The sequence below is a fragment of the Zosterops lateralis genome, assembly GCF_965231275.1.
Source record: "Zosterops lateralis genome assembly, chromosome: 11".
In the NCBI taxonomy this organism is placed as follows: domain Eukaryota; kingdom Metazoa; phylum Chordata; class Aves; order Passeriformes; family Zosteropidae; genus Zosterops; species Zosterops lateralis.
The window spans coordinates 1,232,990-1,256,660 of NC_139771.1; the positions used below are offsets into that span (position 1 = coordinate 1,232,990).

General features: G+C 35.8%; 1 protein-coding gene across 1 annotated transcript in view; it reads right to left on the reverse strand.

The window, feature by feature from the left end:
* The window catches only part of CACNA2D3 (calcium voltage-gated channel auxiliary subunit alpha2delta 3), a gene marked incomplete at both ends in the record, with an annotated part of 408,746 nt that overhangs the window by 188,873 nt on the left and 196,202 nt on the right, over window positions 1–23,671 (reverse strand). Inside the window, 2 exons of the mRNA XM_083869455.1 lie at window positions 16,467–16,580; window positions 20,267–20,356. Of these exons, the coding sequence (XP_083725581.1) occupies window positions 16,467–16,580; window positions 20,267–20,356 (204 nt within the window). The remainder of the gene's footprint in view (window positions 1–16,466; window positions 16,581–20,266; window positions 20,357–23,671) is intronic.

Consider the following 23,671-nt stretch of genomic DNA (forward strand, 5'->3'; position numbering starts at 1 on the left):
GACTTCCCAAATGGACACAGTATGAGGAGAGACAGAGAGAAATATCAATGTGTGATTGTGCCAGGTGGAAACAAGATTCCAACAGGAAGCAGCAGGAAGAGAAGAATCCCAGGCATTGGGGAGTTCAGGGCTAGAACAGGATGAAAGGGCAATCACTGAGCTCAGGACAGAGGTGAGGAAGGCAAAGCAAAGTTTGTACCCAAAGGTGGAAAGGAGTGAGATCTCCAATACTGGTGCATCACCCTACTCAGTTTGTAACACCATGTGTGCCACCTCCAGTATTTTCATGGAACACCAGCTCCTCTTTTCCAAAAGAGATTACTGATTTCACCCTCAGGAGTCTAACCACATGTAAGAGGAGTATTATAGCACTTGCTGTTCATTCATTCACATCTATCTTTACTCTCAACTGAAAAAAAAAATTCTTTTAAATTTTTGGTTTCTTCTGTATGGGAATTTGCCATTTCCTGTCTGAACTGTAAATTTAAACCTAACCTCCTCATTCTTAGACATTATTGTTGAGAGATTTTATCTACCTGGCACCTCAATCTCATTGAAATATACTTCCTCCTTCAACTTAATTATTAATATTCTTTAAAATAGAAGTGAGTTCTGCTGACCTGTGTTCATTAAAAAACACAGTACTTGCAGTACACAGTTCATTAAAAAACACTTTGTACTTCCCACAAGCCTGTGACTGTGTCTGTATTCTTGCCAGGTTTGTATTTAGGCAATTGCATTCCCACAAAGCAACATAACCCCTGTAAAATATCAACTGGAAAAAATAACTTTTAGACTTTCCAAATAAAAACCCCTTGTTGTGTCATGTTGCTGGTACAGAATGGATCCCTGCATTCCTGAGAAGGATGAGACATCCCTAGATATGCAGCCTGTAAGTCCACCTGTACTTTACAGTACAAACGTGTACTGTAAGTGAAGGGAGAATTGCCACATGTCCATTGAAATCAATTTGCTAACTTATGCCTACAGAAACAACAGCATTTCAGAACCCAAAAAATTCAAGGCAGAACAGTAACTCTCTGCACTACTTGAATTATTCTGTGCCCAAACCCAAAGCACAAGGAGCCCTGAGCCATGCAGGGACCTGGGTGACATCTGCTCAGTGACACGTGGTGGCTCTGTTTGGAATGTCAGCAAGCCACAGCCACACATGACTGTGCAGGACTAACACTCTGCTGAGAAGGAAGGAAGAGGGCATGAAATAGATGGGGGGAAAAAGAAAAAGTTAACAAATCAAAGCAGTCCCAAACTCCCATCTGACAGAAGACTCAATTTTCAATTCTGTTGTTTGATGCAGTGTAAAACCCACAAACTAAGCCAGGAAAAAGTACTTTATCTTACCAAAGGAAGAAATTGGACCCAATCGTCTTATCAAGAAGGACAAGATCAAAATGGGAGAAATATGCTTTAAAATAAGAGATGCTGAGGAATACTGTTTAGTGTTGAGCTGTGGAAAACCAAAATGGGGAAGATGGTCTGTGAAGGGTCTTGGAAAAAAACCTTCAAGGATTCTTGGTGTGTATCCAAGTTCTGTGCTGCAAGGACTTGACTAACAAATGAACAGTGTAACAATTATGTCAGACTCAAGAACTGAGGATTTTAGAACAGGTGGAAAGATCACCTGCTCACATCCTGCCAAAGGCTAAGCAGGAGGCTCAGTGGATCCACCAGCCAATCTGAGATGACATTACCCTGCATTTCTTCCATATGTTCCTAAAGCAGAGTGATCCTGGTGAATCTGTTCATATACAACTAGCATAGAGCATACTTCACCAGTTTTTGCTCTTTCAAGGCAGTACATTTTCAGAAATTTTAAAAAAAAAAATTATTACTGTGTGAGACTTTAATAACACCTCTTCACTGGCTGATCGAGCTGATGAAATCAATTCCTGTGCAATAACCAACCAACAACTCTACAAATAAGCTCCAGGAACCAGTTAAGGCAGCTTTTGATGCAAGAGCACACAGACTCGGTAGAAGGGCGGGTTGAGGCTTGGCAGCACGGCTAAAAAAAGTAATTATAATGATAAAAGCTCACAAATGGCTTCATTCTACACTGTCACTCACAGCACAACCTGCTATCGCTCACTCCTGCTGCACACAATGACCTTTGTCATGCTTGAGAAAACAGCTTCCCACTGTGATTTGACTCTTACTGAGTGGCCAGATGGGGCAGTTTTGCTTCATTATTTGTGTCTGTGAAGTGGAAATGCCAACAGAAAGATTCATTACTGTCAAGATCATCTCTGCAAAGCTCCCTTGATTTATTAGGGCATAAACTGCTGTACTGGCTGTAATGAGACATAAATGTTCTGTAAAGCCTATGAACTCAAGAAGGAAATACACTGCCATCAAGAGGCTGGGGCCTAATTTATTAACAGCTTCTGTCATACAAGTAGTACTGACTGTGGCAGTTACAGGAAAAAAAATGTAAGAGATTTGCCAGTGACATGTTTACATAAAAGAATCTCTTCTGGTTTTTCCTGACATTCATTCAGTGCTGACAGGTGAAATGCTGTGGAATTCATAAATACAATAAAATATTAGCATCTCGCAGATTCTATTTAATGTCAAGATTATGATCCAGACTTATAAATCATAGGATAAGGAAGCTTAAGACTCAAGTTATCTTGAAGGGGGACGATTCCCTCTCCAACTTCAGAGTATTCTAGATTTTTTAAGCCCTACATTTTGAGAGGCAGTCCAGGTTCTCTTACATTTTCATTGTTACCATAGGATCTTGCCTACTTTTGTAATTAGCAGATTACAACACTCCTAAAATATTACAAGTGTTTATGACAACAAACAAGTGTCAAAACCACTAGAACTGCTTGTTTGTGTCTGCCCTGAAGTACAGGCATTATTTGAACCTAATCCACACTGAAAGCATGTAAAGAGCACTTCAGCAACACAGGAATAACTTAATATTCCATTGTCAAAGGGCTTCTAACATGGGCATGAGGAGCTGGAGGGACTTTCACAATCCAGCCCTTAGGATTTTGTGTTTTGATCCGTTACAGATTCATCAGATATCTAAATCAACAAAGGAAAGAACAACCAAACCAAAACAAAACCAAAAAAGTAACAATAATAAAAACCCAAAATAACACAAACCAAAATAACAAATGCACAGCACAGCTTAAAAACTGGGTTCAAATCTGCACTCATGGTAAAGACTCTTCTGCATGTTCAGAAAGAATGTAACACAGGATGTTTACATTCAGTCAACACATTAGAGAAGAAATGAAAACATCCAGCTATAAAATTACACTGTTGTACAAAAGCTCCTCCTAAAACCTATTAATTTTTCATGTACCTCTTCCAAAACTTAGAGAAATACATGCACATGCACAGTGCAGACTAATTTTCAAGTCTCTTTTCAGAATGCTGTGCCAGAAAACTTTTTGCAAGAAGCTATGCCACAAAAGTAATTAACTTCTCTAGTGGGAAATATATCACAATCTGAGCAGTCCTACACAGACAATTAAACCCACTTAGAACCTTTTACTATTAAATCAGCAAAAATAATGGAGAAAAATAGAAGTACGAAGATATCTGCTTATGATGGCATAATAATCTTGCCCATACTTCTAGTTTCATAATCCAGCCTCACTCAGAGGGAACTACACTTTGTACTGGCACAACTCCTGTGACAAGTTCTGGATCATGTAAATGCTGTAGTGCTGTTAACACTTGATTAAATATTAATGTGGGAGTGAACACCGGGCTCTTCTGCCACTCAACAACCCATTAGTAAGTCACTTTGGAGAAACGAAGAAAATACACCTCTTTTGTTGAGCCACTGTCTTTTGGAAAGGCTAAGGCTGCACATTATTAGAAAAAAAAATAAAGCTTATTAGTATTTCTATGTATATAAATGAACATGAAGTTCATACCTGTGTGGCTTCCTTTACATTAATATTTCATTATGGCTATTAAATACTCCAACATTTAAAAAGCAACACACTTAACCATAATTAAACCAGGTGTTTACTCATCTATTTCTCACTAAATAATGGTCAGATTTCTAATGAATTATGATGTTTTGAAAATGCATGGAATATGGCAACATGACAGCCCTTAGAGCTGAGCTCAAGTTCATCTTCCCCTTCCTCAGCAAAAGCAGTTGTGGTTATTTACACAACATGAGCACTTTTGTGCTAAATTCCTCTCTTTTTCCTGAGAGTCCCTATGGTTTACATTGTGCACAGATCCTGTCCATCCTTGCTAACCAGTTATACTTAGAGATAATTATTAGTAGTTATGGAAGTGAATCTCTGGAAGAGATGTCTGAAAGCTGCTCTGGTGCAGAGTGGCACAATTCTTACCAGAGCTCCCTCGATGGATTCAGGACCCTGATGGAGGGATTCAGGAAAGCAATTTGTTAATGCCCTTAAAGGCTCAATATTTGTCAACTGAGAAGTGTGTTCTGACTGGTTGCCAATGATTAATGGCTGTCATCATTCTTAGCTACTTTTGTCAAGGCTGTGAAAGGGCAGGGGGATGAAAAGACATTCCATGCATCCTTGCTGCTGTGTGACCAAAAATGGCCTGACCTCAGTCTAGCCATGTCTACTAACTTGGGGAAGGTATGTGAGGATTTTGTTATGAACCAAACCATGATTTTGAAAATTTTATTTATTATTTCCTATTGCTTAATGAAAGCAGAGCACAGTCAAAGACCTCATTTTGATATTCACCTTTGCATACAACTGATTATTGTATATACCACTGTTAAAACCATAGGGAAGCACCCACCAATTATATTGATGGTCCAATGGCTTATTAACTATTGTTTGCTGCACACAAATTCAGAGCCAAGTGCATTTTTCTGTCTGAAGTGGCACAAACATGACGTACCACAAAGGCATCCTCAGATGTCTGGCTCATCTCTAGTTTCCATACATGGCCTTTTAAGGAGAATTTAAGTCAGCCAAAATAAAACAGTTTGTTTCAAAATGGGGTGCCATATGTCAAAATGTACTTAGTCAGCTGGTAAAATTTTTAGCCAAAAAAAAATCAGTATTATCATATATGGTGCTAAAAACTCTGTAATCACAGTTTTCTCATGCTGTTTGTGTACACATATGAATATTTTCTAAAAATTTGGGTTTGGTTGCTTAAATGCATCAAAATATTTTTTAAAAATTACAGTCATAGTTACTAGAATAATGCTGATATAAATTTTTATTAAAGTCAATGGTAAACTAAGTTTCTATTATGGACTGAGTTCTGTCATCCTTTTCAAAAAAATTCTGAACAGTTCCATTGGCTATATAATGTGGGGACTACTCATCGTGGAATCAGTGATAAGTCAGGGACATAGCCCCAGAACAGAACATAACTCCCATTTTGACAGGATTATAATGAATATCACCCAATACAGTGCCAGAAACTACCTCCAGCAACGAAAAGGAAAACTTATTTCACAAGGCAGCTAACAGGATCTTTTGTCTTGGCAAATATTGTCTTGCCCCCTGTGTGAGAGACAAAGAGAAAACTACTATTGATCTCTACTTAGTGCTATTTTCTAAAGAAATTCTTCGAGGAGAGCTGAACACACAATATTAGGTATTGATCCAATCTCAGGCAGAGTGTGCTTCCCACATGCCAGACTTCCCAGGACAGCACAGCCAAGAGAACAGATCTGCTGGAAAAGCAAAGCACAGCCAGCTCAGACACTGAGTGTCCCAAATATGGGCCCAGCAGAGACAGAAACACTGCACTTCAGATACTATGGATGCCTCTGGTGAGCAGAACCCACTAAAGCTGTGAGGAGACACGTTGATATCCTCTGCTGTGTCCCCAACATGGCACAGGACAAATGCAAGCAGTGCTGACCTCACAGCACAGTAACAGAGGCAGTAGGACAATGAGAAAAGAACTTGGTCTCAGTAAAAGTCCAGAATAATTTCTGACAGGTGGGCTATTTATACCTTTCCAGTACAACACAAACTGCAAGATCAGTACTCAAATTCTACACTAGAAAGCAATGGGAATCTCAGACTAACAGTATTCCCTAGATAGATTCTGTGCTTCCCACTCAAAATTGCCAGCAGCACAACCGCAAAAAGGTATCACTGGTGGTGCTCCCACAAACTGGGGACTGATGGTCCACTGCTTTTCAATTGCAAGTGACAAGAAATGGATGGACAGAAAGACAGTCTAACCAGAGTCACTTTTGCACACAGAATGAAATTCATCTTCCATAATTTTTTGTGCCTATAAAACTTGGTAGCACGAATGTTTTATGACAACTCATCCCCTAACGTGATGCAAATTTAGCCAAAGCAAATATTTACAGCTTTCAGCCATCTCTACCACAGATGTTTCAGTATTTGGACAAAATTCTCATGTTAGGAAAAATTTAGCCATTTCTTTTTCACAAGACGAGCTAACTCAATCAATGTATACTAGTTAATTTCAATCTTGGAAATTAAGTTAATAGAATACACAAGATGCCTAGGGATTTTTCTTTTTTTTAAGCAATAGTTAAAGATTTAGACTGAAATATTGACAGGCCAGTATTGTTCTATCTTTTGCTTTTTATTCTTAGGAAACTTTCTTTGTGGTTGTACTACTATCTTGTATTATTAAATCAGGTAAAAGCACAGAAACAGACATTATTAAACCCCCAAAGAATTCTCCTTCATCACAGGATGAAATACTGAACCATTTGATTGAAAACTCTTGGAAAAATTATTTTATTTTACAACACCATCATATTTTATTCTTGCCAAGGGGATTGCCCAGCTTGCCTAGAAGATTTGTCTGTTGTCTCCTTTCATGCAAACGTTAAAATTTTTCTTTAGGCATCATGACAACACAGAGTAGTCATATGTCTAAGGGTGCTTGTGGCATTTTTCCTCAAACAGGGATAACTTGTTTCTACTTATTTTTAAAATAGGTGATGTGAACATAAAAATGTTACCAGAAGTTGCTGAATATTTCCAGATCCTATTGAAACATGAGAGCTAATGAACTTGACTGTACAATTTGAGAAAGAAACAATTTTCCAAGAGAACAAGCCCTTAAGTGGCTTCTGTCTTGAATTGTCCAGGCTCCATAGGTGTTCTATTTTATGAACCTTCATATAACACATATTTCAAAATGTTTCATAAATATTTATAGCTATTCCTATTTTCATAATAGCATGCCAAACAGCAGTCATTGGCATATCCACTTTACTACTACAATGGATTTTAAAGCCTTCTTCAATAACAAGTCTTGGCTGATGGCAGAATAAAGACTTCTATCTTCTAACAATGCACTAAACTCAGCTTCAGTGTTAAGATCCAGCAAAAAGCTTCCAAGAACTTGTAAGAGGAAACTTCTGCAAGTGAACTGAAATCTTAACAGAAGTCAGTGCACAAATGATATCCCACAGAAAGAGATTATATTTATTCAGATGTGCAAATCCCACTCTGTCAGTTCTGCACAGAGACAATTGTGGTAATGGTAGCAGAGAGGATTATGGGATGATGAAATTTAGAACCTAATAGAAAAGAATAGGTTTTTATCAGTTTTGCAGCAGATGCCTGCACATGGGAACAGAACACAAAAGTTAAGTCTACAGAGGCTGCTATGTTTTGGAGAAGTCTCAGAATGCAGTTAATGCTGTTATGCTAGTTTAGAAAAAGTAGGTATAAATACTGGGAGATAAACAAACAGTGCTCTTTAAATGGGTATTCTATAAAATGCATAACCACTAACAAAGTTAAAGATTCAACCACTCAGAAAGAATCAGCAGACCCACAACAGAGTTCTAAAGATGGGATTGTTTGGATAACTTGTTTAGTTCTTAATTCAGTAAAGCACTTTAATGTATGCCTGAATCCATTGCTTTGGTTAGCAGGGATGTAATAACTCACATATGTAAGCATTTCACTGAAATGAATACTGAACGAGACATATATGAGCCCCTGCATGGAAGGAATCTTTCGTACTGCCTTGATATATGTGCATGCATTGAGGGATTGTTCCACAGCCAGACACCACGAAGGATAACAGAGGTACTCTGGGAAAATGGTACATATGAATAATAATTTCATATAAACAACGTCTGTTGTACTTCCAAACCAGCAGAATTTGGCCTCTCAGAGTATAATGAGCAAGAAATACCATTTGCTGTATGTAATGGGATGCCAGCAAGAGAATACTATACCAAACATTTAACTTCCTCTCTTTGTAACATTCCCTTTCCAAACATCTCCTGAGATTTGATATTTAAACATGCAATTTACCAACCTACTCAGCTTAATGTAAATATCCAACAGAAGTTAAAGTTTCCCTGTGTAATCAAACAACACACTATGGCTTATTTCAATACAGTGAGAGTTACAGAAAATAGGAGTGTAGGAAGATTACATTAAGGGAAAAATGATAAAGAATGAACTAAGAATGGATCATACAAACTAGGTAGAAATATAGTTCAGAACTCAGATGAAAATGTCTGAGAACAGGGAGATTTCTGTGTGGTTCACAGTTTTCCAGGGTATTTGAAAATTGCTTACAGGCTGTTGGAATTGCCATACCTCACCAGAACTAGCAAGAGATCTGACCTATCGGATAGGAAAAGATGCAATAACCTGCATTTTCCTGTTCAAGACTCACAATTGCATTGTCTCCTCTACTCCTACTCCTGCATCAAACTGAGGCCATTCCTCTTAGTCATCAAAAAACCTTTAATCCTAGTAAAGTGCTTGTCCACGACACAATACTAGTTTTGATTCAAGCTTAATCTTACATTAAAAAATAGGGTTATAACAGGACATCATAAGTACAGTTTTTAAAAACTTACTCCAAAATACATGTGAATTTTTCACTCTTCTTTGTTTGTAAAGTCAGTGAAAAGTTTTCATTTAGTAACTTGTGCTCAAGAGATCAGAAAATACTTATTAAGCAAGTTTGCAGATCTATAATATCCTAATTTCAGGCTATTGGTGGAGGAACCAGAGGTGAGTGAACATAACACTAGTTTAATCTCTTGCACCAATTTAGTTTTCACCATGACTCTTGGCTTTAATGTAACATTTAATATAAAATCACATTATTTCAACTCTTTCTTAAGGGCAAAATTTCAACAAGAAATTCAAGAAAACATTCAATCCAACATAACCTTAACTTTTTTTACTATCTATACTTGTTTTTTTAAAATTATATTAATCCAAAAATAATTGTTTGGAGTACTGTATTATTCCTTTATTGTCCAATGCAACCAAATGGGTTTTATATATGCACCTATAGTCACTTTCTGGGTGGTGGGTCACTCACAATTAACAATATACATTCTTGATATTTTACAGAAATTGTTAATACTCATCTAAAATAGAACAGTTCTGACAAACTTCAACATCTCTTTTCTGTCTGTAATGTTTAAGATGTATTCATTATAGAGAGAATTAAAAACAGTCTATAAACTGAATCTTGGCTTTTAGGATAACTGAAGCATTTCTCAGTTTAAACCACAGAAACTAAAATACAGTTTTTATTATGCTGTTAAAGAACTTCAAGAAATAAATGATCTCACCATTTCCTTAAGCAGATGACACAATTCTTCACAAAAAAAAAAACCATTACCTCAAGAATAGATATAGTCCACAGAAGGAAACAGGCATATTTGTGCAATTACCATGCCCACGTTAACTGTCTTGCTTCTGGCATGAAAACTTAGTTTTTAAAAACTAAGACCTTACAGCACATAAAATATCAGGAGAAGGTTTGGTTGTTTGAGTTTTTTAGTAAACAGAATCCATAATATATCAGCTTCTTATTGTGATATTTACTTAGTATGTTTTGTTTCCTTTTGTTAATAGGGCCATCAGCCCAACAATTCAGTAACAAGGAGTTTTATGCCAGATGCAAATAGTGATGACTTGAAGTCATCTAGGCACATTTTATAGACACCTATTTTATCTCAAATTTTGGAACTCTCTATGTCTACATACTACATAAAATTTAACTCCGTTTTCACATGGAAAAGGAATGTTTTTTTGTGTTATTGATACTCTCGAGTTCCCAAAAAGTATTTTGAATAATCTATTTCAAATTGTGGATTATTCTCTATTAGACTGTCCCTTATAAGGTGTTCTGTATGACTCATGGCTGATTCACTTTTGTATCTATTTCTGATTATATGCAAATTATTAGCATGGTAAGGGCATTTTGAATATGCATTTTCATTGGATATAAATTATCATTCCATCTAAAATTCTTCAAACATTCAGAAAGCATTAGCCCCTCCATGATTCTAGCCAACAACTGACTGCATACAAGAAGCAATAATCCTTCCTCTGGGAATCCATATATACCTTGAGGATAATATTTAATTATCCTTATCTTCACAAAAAAAATCTCTCAGTTTTTTCAGTTTAAACACTGTAGGATAAGTTTCTTCATGGCAAATTAAATTGACAAGTGACTGAAAAAGAGGTCTTAACTACTCTGAGTGTCACATAAAAGAATTCAAGTAAAAAGACTAGTGACAAATTTGTAGAAATCATTATGGTAGTGTCGACCAAAAAAAAAAAACCCTAATTGAAACAGAACCTACCAGCCTATTTTTCACTCTTAGAGGAGAAGTAATAAGGCAAAATAAAATCTTTTTTAAAAACTTTTTTTTTCTCAAATGAAATCACACTTGGGGCAGGAATCTAGCTGTGAGGAGTTATTTCTCTTTATCCTGAAATCAAAAACTTCTGTTTGATCTCATACCCCATCTTTCAGCATACTACAGGAGTGCCTAAAAAGATAAGTAATTAATATAAGTTACATCATAGCTTGAAAGGTCTATAAAGTGTCTGGACCTTCTTTTGTTCTTGAGATAACCAGTAATAAAGCACCAGGTTTGTGTAGCAGTAATGGCATCCGCCTGCAAACTACGTCAGACTTTCAGAAAAAAGATCCGTTTAATAACATCCAGACAGGACTGCACATGAGAAACTCGATTTGCTCCACGAATGTTCTGTGTTGCCAACATTGCCATGTTCCTAAGCTGCAGACTTGGTTAAAGGTTTGCAGAAAGGTTTGCAACCCTGTGCATGGCAGACACAAAGAGAAAGATGATTTGGCACCACGACAGTGCCACGACGTAGCTGCCCGTTGCCTTGTGGCCTCTTTGGACAGCAGCCATTAATTTCTTTAGGATGGTTTTCAGACAAAGACAATGAAAACATGCCATGTTTTCATCTTCCTTTGCTAAAGGAAGGTAAGGAAAGCCTCCTTTCCTGTCCTGTGGCAGAATCTAAATGTTCAGGGAATTTTACATATACTCAAAGCTCAGACATTTATTTCATATATACAGTAGATGAAGACAATAGATTGTGGATCACTAAATAAACTCACACAGTAGGTTTCTAGTTAAAAAACCCTGAAAACTAGAACAATTAAATGTAAATATTTATTTCACAGATCTCTAATATAAATTTAAAGATTGAAATTAAGAGCTTAAGTGACCAAGTGACCAGTTCTCACCAGGAATAACCAAGTATTTTCTTAAATATTTAAGAAATCCATACATTATTAAATGTACTATAAATACTAATCATGTAAAAGCATGCATGAAAGTCCCATTAATTAAGAAGATATTTACTGATAATTATTGCCTGCAAATCTAATATTCTATTATGAAATCAAATCCAAATCCAGCAAATTTTAATATGCTGCTCTCTGGATTCAATTATACTTTTAAGTACTGATCCAGAGACCTGCCAGACTGTGAAATTTTTCCTGTAAAGCAGATCTAAGAGTAGGTATAAACATTTAAAAGTCATGAAACTATTTATATTGTAATTTGAACAGTTCCATTCAGACATGGGCAGCATTGGCTGTTAGGTCACACCATAATCATTTAGCAGTTGGAATAAAGATGTTATTGCAGTGATGCTTTATATTCAACCTACTTGAAGTCTTAGCAGTGATAGAAACCATCTTAAATCTCTGCCTTGTTGTAATGGTTCATACATAAAGAAAATATTTCTGTGCCATACAAAATTAATTCTACCCAGAACCATCAGAATGAGAACACAGACAGATGAAGTTCTATCCCCTGTTACTTGCCCAGAAAAAGAAAGGCTGCAGAATAACTAACATGGTAACTGGATATAGAGGAATTTTTTATTCCAGATTCTCTAGCTGGATTTGATTCTAGAAAATAAGGAAACTTTACATGGGACTTTGGTTTCCATTTGGTTTGACTTAGTGAGGAATTAGTGCTTCTGGTTTCGCATATATCTACCATAGCACGCAGCTATTTCACCTAATTATGAAAGCAAATACTTTTCAGACTCCAAGACACACCCAAAGGGGAGGATAAAGTGCAAACAATTCAATTATTCTTTTGCTTTCTTTTCCAGATTCTACATACGGCACAATATCGTGAAGCAAAGACCTCTCAGGCCAAGGAGCAGAACATCTCTTTCTGGTTGTCATGACTCATGAAAAATCACAAAGTTGACATCTTCCTTGACAACCTGAGTGCTGCATTGACCCACATGAGAAAAGAATACTACAATTTGTACCCAAACTGAAATACTGATTTCCCCTTGATCTCAATGACATTTTAGACTCTGCTCTCAATCTTGGTTATGGAAGAAATGCTTTTGGGCTTCTCCAAAACAAGAAGTAGATGGGTTTTGTAGAAGTATAGAACTTGACAGCCACATAAAAACAATGGGGAAATGGAGGAGAGAAAAAGACCTTCAAATATGCAGGCACTGGGTCATTTTAGCCAGTGGAGAAAAAGCATCATGAGATCTCATGGAGTTGCCAGTGGGTTAATAGGGTTTAAAATTGTTCCCTCACCTATTCATGCAAGAGAATTTACTGCATTATTTTCCTTTGCAATATCATAATATTCTGAGAACAATCTTGCTATATTTAAAATGACAAAATATGTAAAGTAATATTTAAGTAGATTCTTTCTGTTCCAAGTTCACTGATTTTCAATTAGTGATTAAAATGGCTTTCAGCTGAGAACCTGACAAAGCTTGAAGCTCTGTTACTATCTCTAATCTCATAATAATTTCATTTTTTGATGTGCTAAGGCATTTCAGCAACATTTACAAGGTTAATCTTCATGGAATTTTCCATTGGTTTTTGTTGGAATTTTTCACTAGAAAGGAAGTAGGACAGTTTTATTTAAGAAAAGATCATTAGTGGTACTATCTTCTGGGAGCAGACCTGAAGTGTTATCTTTCCATGTAGTCACATCTATTTGTCTGCCCGCCTTCCCTACCCTTGTCCTTTCATCCTTTTAAATCAGAATAAAGGATCTAGAGAAATACCTAAGTGCAGTATTTTGCTTGGTTTCTGATAATGCATTTGGATCTCATTGTAGGAGCAATAAGAGAATAAAAGCATGATTCTGGTACAATTGACATCAAAAAGATATTTTGAGACTTAAAAGGTTTTCTCCTGAAATAGGACATCTTAAATAAAATTATTGCAACTATTTTATAGCTCTCATTGTAAACAAACATTTCTGGGGTACTATTTCTTTTAAATACTTATTTCTGCTACATGATGAAAGCTGGGCTTTTAAATGAGATGTGTAGATTTATTTACTCTTGTGGATTAATTATTCCCTTTTTGGTACTTCACATGCAGAGTTGCCTTGAATGAATCACAGAAATGTGAAAGTACTGAATGTAAGTCTCATGAATGAGAAAAATTATGTATATAGCACAAACTCATTTCTAATGTGTGAGAATCAGCTCCTTAAGGTTGCTTGTATGGCCTCATAAAGAAAAGGAAATAGATGTTAACAACTAGTCATATAAATAAAATATAGTGTGTTATAAAAATAGCATCTACTAGATTCACATTTAAAGTAGAAGATACTAAATAAACATTGGGAAATAGTTTGGATTTTTTTTCTTTTGCTGAAGGAGACAAAGACTCATAAAAAAACTAATAAAATGGAAGCATTCCTTCTTTCAAGGAAATAGTCCAGAAGATAATTTTTAATAGTCTTTTGATGGTCATAAGTTTCTAGTTCATACAAAAATCAGGCTGATTTCATTCAAAAAAATTCAATTGCTTAATTTAAGCTACTTTGGGGATTTAGCTGGAGCCATTTTATTCCTTTCCCTAATCACTGCAACATATTTTAATGCATTATCAGAAGGAAGATGATTTTAATCAGTTGTTCGGCAGAATATATCTCCAATAATACATAATAAAGTGCTCTTTTCCCTGTTTACGTGGTGTATATATATGTATATATATATATATTTTTTTTTTAAGACTATCTTTTGCAAAGATACAAATGGTTTGGAAAACGAATAAAATATGAATTGTTGTTTATGTCCTGGAACTTTGTATTCACTTTCCATTTTTAGAGATTCTCACTGACAAACTTTTGAAGTCTTCGCAGTTGTATAAAGATATTTTTCCTTTCTATAAGATGTTTATGTTGCAACTAATTATAAACTATTTCCTATTATCTAACATTAGATCAATTATAACTGGAATCGCTGCTTTGCTGACAAGGTAATTGAGAAACAGAAACTTCAGAATTTACCTCAATTAGAGATATTGGGTTTTCCACCACTGTCCACTCCAGTATCAAAATACAGGAAAAACATGAATTACAAGAAAGATGGCAGGGAAATACATAGATAATAGGGGGAAAAAATGTACATGAAAAAAAACTATCAAGCAGTTGAAAGGCGGGATTATAAATATAAAAACCAGCCTTGGAGAGAATAAAGAAGGTGTAATGCAAAGGCAGTGAATTTCAAGTGCATGGCATGCTTAATTTCTAGGCACACTGACGCTGCAAATATGTAAGATATTGCATTTTCAATAAGCCTTCCTTTCTAGAATAACAAATCCAACAAAGACATTCAAAGCTCTAATGCATTAAAGCATACATATGGAAATCTTTTACATTTTTCATACTGAAACATTTCAGGCTGAAAAGAGGAAAAATCGATTCACCTTTTTTTTTCCCATACATGTTTCTTAAAATACAATTTACAAGGCTGTATTAATACATTAAATATTTCTAGAAGAGTTGAGTAGAATATTGCATATTAACTAAAAGCTGCTCCCCAGACACCACGTCCTTGCTAAACACGGCAGGACTCTCCACGCTCGGCCTTGGCAGAAGAATTCCCAATGGAAACCTCTCCTGCTGCTTTTTGCAACAGCTGTGCTGAGTGCTGTTATCTCAGCTAGAGCTGTGGATCAGCACATGAAAGATATACAACACATGTTTTCATGACAATACTTCGCTGACTCTTTCAGAGAATTCTTTCCTTACTGATTTCTTACGATACGAGTTTCCTCACAGTCTCTTCTTCTTAACAGAGGAACTAAGTCCAAAGAATTAGAAAATACAGCACATCTGAGGCACATCCTTCTGAGAGATTCTGTGAATCTCCTTCAACACCAGTTTTTGCTAGATAAAGTTAAATATTCTCACGGAATATTTGAGACCTAACAACTTAAATTAGATGGTATCCCACTGAGCAAGAGAGGAAGGACTGGCCACAAAACTTTTACCTTTTAGGCCTTCTTTCCAGTGGAATGAAATTATGTTTGCATAAAACAGAGCTAGAGAAGTCATTCAGAAAATAGATAGAATTTTATAATAGAAAAACATGACTAAAACATGAAAATTAAAACAACTACTTTTTTTTCCATAGAATATAGAACCCCATGCAGCACAGTCATATTAATAATTACTTGCTCAAACTACACTTCAAAATGTGCAGTTGTTCCTTCCACAGGCATATAACAGAGCAAAAAACTACAAAAACTTCCTAAAATAGTCCCAAAACTTGCTTTAGCAGAAGATAAAATGTAGAAGAAAATTATTTCACATAGAGACACAAGGCCCACTACAGCTTCCTCATCAGGTAAATTGAAGACATTTCTGCCCTACTGTGAAATTTCCACATTATATAAAAAGGTAATTTAACTCTGGGCAAATTTCTCTTTACAGATCAATAGGGCCAAATAAATGTTTAATAAAATCTAACCAAGTGTCAGCTCTATCCCTCACTTTGACAATGAAGGAATTAAAAACAGTGAGTACTACATCTGCTCTTTCTCCTGACATAGTAAACCACTCGTGTACACACACATGTTTAGCTTGAAAAAGCATTGAATTATTAATGTGTATTTTGGGAGAAAAAAGAAAATTCTTTTTCATGCTTAATGATGTGTCTTATGGGAAAGGATTATATAATGCTCAAAAATGTAACCTGGAGGAAAATAGTGCCTTTATATCTTATTAAACTAAGTTCATTACCACAGTAAAATGCCATCTCTATCCTCAGGCAATATGATAGAAACATCTCCCTTTTTTTCAAAATTAGTAATCCAAAATCACTTATAGATCATTAGAAAGATTTTTACTGACTTTTCAACAGACATACACTTTAGATTGGATATGAAGCTTTGGGTTTTCCATTCAGTAAAGGTGATAACATACTTACTTTTCTGTCTGGCCAATTGTATTTTGCAAATATTGTATCATATGTGTCCACAGCTCCATCAGTGATCAACATTATGGCTTGGCTGCAAATGCTTCCTTGTCCTGTGTGATTGAACTGCAAAAGGAAACAATTATGAACAACACATTCCTGTTATATGAAGATGGACAGGATCACAATGGATAAATGTGGATTTTGTCAAATCTCTAACACCCTTAGAAGAAGTCAAAAAAATATTCAGGCTGAAAACATTTTATCATAGATTTTATGTTCTTGGTGAATTGAAAAATAAGAAACATACATAAATACAGCACTACCCAAAATTAAAATTGTACTCCCCCTGGTTTTGATAGATAGTAAGCCTTGATGCATCTATAGGGTTTGCTTTGATTTAAATATCATTCTAAAAGAACAGGTTACACAAAAAGAAGTAATGAATGATGATTTTTCTGCGAAGCACAGGAGGTACACAACTCATTGAGAGACATATGACTATTCATATGGCATTCATTCATATCCACTCAGGATTACATTCCATATGCTATATTCTTTAAAATATTTATCTAGGAGAACCCATTTCATATTTCTATATTCTGAGATGCTGCTATTACCCAAAACGAATACATGCAAGTAATTCAGGCTGCTGAAGTGCAGTATTTTTGCACAGGTACTCAGACAGCAACCAGCAATCCTCTGGCATATGCAAAGGAAGCCTCATCATACAAATGGGATTTTCTCCAGCCAAAGAGCAAACACATTGGACTGAGTCATAATATGAGCTTTGATCTCTTCATTCTGGAGTTAGTGCTCTGACTTTGAATCCATGTGTCTCCACTTGCTTTAGTTGCAGAACAGAGTCTTATTTGTCTCTGTATTACCTTATGTATTCAAGAAACTTGGGTGAAACATCCGTCTTTTAGGGAAGAAAAAAAAAAAAAAAAAAAAAGAAAAAAAAAAGAAAAGTTGTAAAATTCTTTGATTTTTACTTGCTCTGTATGAACACTTTAAAAAAACTCTGAAAATGTCAATAAATGGGATATTACAATTATTCACTTCTAGTTTTCATGTACCTTATCACATCTGAGGTCAGGCAAGGCTCATCCTATCACCTCTCTCTTGATGCTGAGAAAGCCAAGCAAGAATTACCTTGTCCCACCTCACCAGCCTTGCTGTGCCCCAGAATAGGGTAGTCCCATTTAAAAAGCAGTACCTATGTTCATAGGTGAATTATCTTGCAGGGACTCTGACTGCTCCTCCAGTCATGAAAAAGTATTCAGAGTGTTCTGATTTGATTTGTACTACCAAGGGCTCTGTCTTTTAAGCTTTCTGCAGTCCACTCGCTCTTACATATTCACTATTCTTCCAAACTCTAAACCCCATTTTTTCTAAAAATGTTCTCCTAAAAATTTCATCTTTGTAGAAATGCCTGCAGTAGAAAAGGGTGGGTGGTGGGTTCCAGACATCCTCTGTCTTGTCTGCCTTCCTATTTTTGTATCTGAGTAACACCCACACTCAACAAGCATTTCTAGCACCTGCATCTTCTCTTCAAAATCAGCTTCTTTTTAATCAGAAAGAAACCTCAGCAAACAGTAACAGAAACACTCTGCCTTAAAGGACAGCTAATGTGGATTTACAGTCAACTGTATTGTGATGACTGCCTGGGTGAAAACTCTTCTCTCTGTAATTCGTAAGGCAGTCACTCCTTAAAATTCTCCTGTCATGACAGGTCTTCTAGTTTTAATCAGAATGAGAATTATTAAAGTGGGATTCCTTCATGACCTTACAGACATTATTTTCTCATAAAGGTGAAGTTACTTTGTTTAGGTATATCTTCCCCACATGGACAATATCTTTTAAAAGTGGCAAGGTATCTTAAAAGAGAAATTAATGAAGGGGAAATGCCTTTGTACATTTATTTTAAAACACCACTCAGTATGCATCTGCATTATTCTACACAGTTATCTGAATATTTTGAAGAATGAGATTAAATTCAAATACTTTGATGAGTAATATCTTCTCATATTTGTCTAAAACTTTTAATTTTACTGAATAGCAGGAGTGATGAAAGTGTTTTCCATAATAATAACAATGACAAGGGGCTTATGATGAACTACAATTAACTCAGTGATTCACCAGTTAGCAGAAAAAATTTCAATGCATCCTGACATTTACAGCATTTGGTTGTGATTAACAGTCTTTGAAATGTCACAGAATTTTATTTAATCGGCTATGATTTTTTTTAAAGGTAATCACTGCAAAGAGCACATTTGTCACCAAAAGAGATAATTGCAGTTGTCACATGCCATAGTAGGTGTCTAACTACTGTACCAAGCACTTCTGTATTCTTACCCTGTATGTACACTGCATAAATTGACAATTGGAAAGAATCTGGAAGTGGATTTTTAAACAAGCTTTTCAAAGATATCAGTAGCAAACATCTTCAAGTCTTGACAACCATAGGAAATATTGGAAGGTAATTGCAAAGCAAAATTGACTGAGTTTAATTAGTGTAACCCCTGAACTATTTTAAAATCCAAGCAGAATTTTTATAGACTATTTGTGTAACACAAAGCTTTCTCTATTTTTTTTTCCTTTCCTACACCACCACCCACTCCCTCCCCCTCCTCATTCACCCACTATTTTCTTTTTTAATGAAGAAGAGACATCCTCAGTTAACCTATAATTCAAAGAATAGAGGTCACATCCTGTAGACAGAGTGGAAAATGGTTTGCTGTACTCTTCTAAGGGGAGATTCAGTAGCTTTTCCTCTGGCCTAGGCTGCTTAATTGAATCTCTCACAGACTTTGCAGATACACCTGTATAAAATGGAAAAGATTTTTATGCTGGGATTTCTGGAAGTTTATATGCAAGAAGGATTGAACCTATTATACTTCCTTTTAAAGTATAAATAGAAGCAATCAATACAGCACTTTGAAGAGAGCTGAACATACATGTAGCACAGTCCATTGTGATCTTACAGATCTCTCATCACGGGTACAATTCAGCACATGGAATGTCAGATCCCTTTATTCTCAGAACTATCAGACTGTCTAATGAGATTTTTGTACCACATTCATCATTATAACTTCAGTTACCTCACAGATTTTAAACCAAAGCAAAACAGATCTCATTTCAGGTCTTCTCCTTCACTTCCTGCAATATGATTTTTTCTCAGTTTACATAAATTTGGAGGACTAGCATAGAACATCTCTTCCACTGAGGCATTCACACTGTTTTTCTGGTTCCCAAGACTCTATTTGATGCCCATAATTCTTAATAAAACCCCTAAAAACAGCCTACAGTGTCCTTTACTTCATGCACCTTTTCCATTGTCATTTTTGGCATGCACCACATGAAGGCATTAGTTCCACACTGTCTAACTCAACACACAAGCAGTGGGTGGAAGATACTCCTTTTTTCATTTTAGGATTTTATGCCTGGAAAAGAATCAATCAATATTGCCCTTCAAGATGAATACACAGGAATTAGAACCTTTAATTAATCCAGGATCACACAGCATAAAGGTAGGCACACTTGTCAAGTCAAAGTTTTTTGGTGAATATTTGGGTTTGAGCTCTATTTCCAAGGTACATCCTTCAATCAAAAGACATTTTCTCACTTAGTTTAGATGAGTTTTTTTCACATTCCGGCAGACTAACACACTTTAGTATTTTTTCTACAAAATACATGATAATACTTTAGCAAACATTTTAAAACATTTTCACAAATATAAACTCAGTTGAAAAAAAGGTAGAACAAGAAGGAGGTGAAAAAGAAAAAGGATCTGAAAAGTGTGAACTCACTTCATTGAGCATGTTGAACGCTTCATTTAAAGCTATGTCCAGCATTCCAATTCCTTTGGCAAAAAGTTTGTCAAGGTGTTCCCTGAAATGCTGAAACATGAATGAGAAGGTTTCATTTGTCAGAATGTTGTTTCAACATATCTGTCAGTGATTAAAGCTCTCTGAATACTTTAAACCTACATCTTAGGCTTAAATGACACATATGCTAATTAACAAAATAATTTCCAGTTAATCCTTTTTGACTCTTTAAATAACACTAAACTAAAGATGTGTTAGCACAATAATAAGGAAAAGGCATCATATTTATTGATACATTTTTGGCTACTTATTCCCTCAAATAATTTTGTTTTGGTTTTTGGTTTCTATTTAGAGATCTTCATATTTTCTTTTCACTTTGTATAGTAATTTTGTATCTTTTCTAACTATTTTCCCTTAGATTTTCGGAATCCGATACTTAATAAATATAATTCTTTCTGAAATTTAGCTTTGAGAATACATAGCTCTAAAAGATAGTAGATTCTAATCATTAGGTCACTGAAGTATAAATGCAGTTTATCAGTGTCAATATCAATATTAGATTTATTAAAAACTGTTCTACACAAGAAGAAGAGACTATTAATTTGTAAAAAGAAAATCAAGACCGGTGGTGGGAAATGGCAGGAGAGACAATACTTTTTCCAAGTGCTATTTCACTCTTGACAACTGGCTAAAAAATATAAAAGAAGCGCAAAACAGAAAAGGGTATCTCAACCCAACTAGTAGAGAAAAAATGTCAGGGCAAGACATATACCACTGAAATAGCAGTTTAAAGAAAAAGAATACATGATTTCAGAATGAGATATAACCCACCTTAAATTCCACTTTCAGTAACTTTCAAATACCAAACACTTCTCAAAAAGCTGGAGTCCCCAGCTCTTAATGAGTCAAAATCATACTTCAACTTTACACCTTAAAGAGCTCTTTTTAGTAATAAACTGGTTTATCTGTCTCTTTTTGCTCTCATTTTGGAGCCCCTGTTTGACTGGGGTATCTGTCCAACTGTGTGCACAAACATTCCTGGGCAACTGTACGCTCAATTTCCATGTGCAAATACCAGAATGTGCAATATCTAATTGTAGACTCACATACCTAATTGACATGCATAATCTTGCTAATTCTGAATGCAAATTAGGCACACAATTATGACAATCAGACATTGATGCCTGATTACAAAATTACAGGGTCAGAGCTCCACAGAAATTGTGTGAGGAAGCACCAAAGTGCTCAGCTGGGGAGGTGTCTTTGATCATCCAGAAGTGTCTGAAAGACATGAGCTGAAGAGAATGAGGATAAAAATCCACATGTGCAGGTAATTCAGGATAAGGTCTTTCAGAACTTAAATGAGCAGAAACCCAGGATGGTTTTTAACATCCTTCATATTCTACATGTCATGGGACAGTTACACAGAACATTAAAGTCACACCACTGTTCCATATGGCTGTGGCATAACTGAACAAGAGGACAAATTCATAACCAATTATCCTGATCGAACTTGAAATTTCTCTTGTAATGAGGTTGCTGAAGGCATTTTTGGTACACCCTAGTGTATTCCCCTTTTCTAGCCCCACAGTTAAATGAACTGTAGGGATTTGGGATCATACTTGGTTAGATGATTACACTAAGTTTTTATTCTCCAGGGATTAGGTAAAATTGTGTCTCAAAATATGATACCAACTAGCATTTTTGTTACTTCTTTTCTTATTTTCCTACATTTGATTTACTAGAATTTAAGAGCTAATGAAATCAAATAATTCAAGTTAGGAAATTTATTTCAGCAAATCTGTGCTTAGGAGTTGATACATATTCAGAGCCCTTTTCATGATTCAGAACAGGCAAAGGTAGGGAGATAGAGGGGGCACAATACAGGCAAGAATTTGATTCTCCTTTCCTGATTCTAGGTCATTGAAAGCAATTTAAAAACTCCTCTGAGATGAAGGCCAGAAACTGAATTTTTCCTTTGTGGCAGAGACTGTCAAACTTATAGCCAAAATGATACGCTGATTTATGTAGCCCATACAAAACCTGAAGAATAATTTGCTAATTTGGTGACAATTTTCAGGAAATTCCAAGGCAACTCCTTTTACTGATCTCTTATGTTAAAGGCTGTTCTAATGGCCTCACACAGTTTATTGAAATTAGTCAAGCTGACTGGTATTTATGATCACAAGAAAATGACAAATTTTTATATTCTGGAAGCAAATGGAAACTGGTCACCCTCCAAGCAAACAACAGAGTCCAGTCTCTGCACAACCATCAGGGAAATTCTTTGGCCTCCACTAAAACAATAGAAGAATACTCCATAACCTTCAACGCTTTTATGCCTTCCAGACAAGAATAAAAGGAAAAGTGTAAACTACAGCCAGCTTCCTTTAACATCTGAGGAAACAAACACATCTGAAAGCAGGTAATGATACACTAACACAGAGAACTGAGTTCCAATTCTCCAGTTCCAGGTAAGAGCTGTGACAACCAGCCCATCTCAGACACACACAAAAAACACAGAAGATTCCAGCTGAGGCAATCCCAAATGCCCAGCATTCGTGTTTACTGTAGCAAATATTTGCAGAATTATGCCAATGTCTTTTTCCCCAGTATCATGACAAAGCTTGTCTCAACAGTGAGCTCGGCTCACCTTTTAACTGGCACACAGATTACAAGACCTCACAAGCTGCTTTAATGCATTTTAACATGAGAATACCACCTAAAGCCTCACACACAGAGATACATCACTCAATAAGTTGAGCTTGCTATGGTTTATAGCAGATCCCTCTCCTGGAAGTCCTGGAAACCTGTTTCCCTTTTGATTACCTCTCTCTGGTACTGACAAAACAGAAGGAAACCAGTAGCAAGTTTGTTCTCAAAAACTGACCAAATCAAGTCCCCATCTCTACTCTTTCCACTTATCTAGAAAAAAAGAATTAATTTTTTAAATTATTTTTATTTACTTTAGGGCTTCAGAATTAGTTAATTGAGTTTAACTTTTATTACAACCACCGAGGATTTGATTTCATTCTTTTTAAGCCAAGATGCTGCACAGGAGTCCCAGTACCTTGCACAAATGTTTTATTAGAGTCTACTTCTGTTTACCAAAAATAAGTTACCACTTATGATGGGTAGGAATAGACAAATTAGACTGGATACAGGACCATGGAGTCATGCCAATGAATACAGCATTTTTTACTGATTCCAAAAAGGAACAGTTCACAACTAACAACATAGCAGTTATACAGTTACCCTGGAAAAGCATGACATTTGCTATTATCTGTCTGACAAGGTTGAGCTTCCTACAGAAAAGCATCATTAATGGGTTCAACATTACTCCAGGTTTCCTTGTCAGCTTTACTGCAAGTTTCTAGAATGACTTCC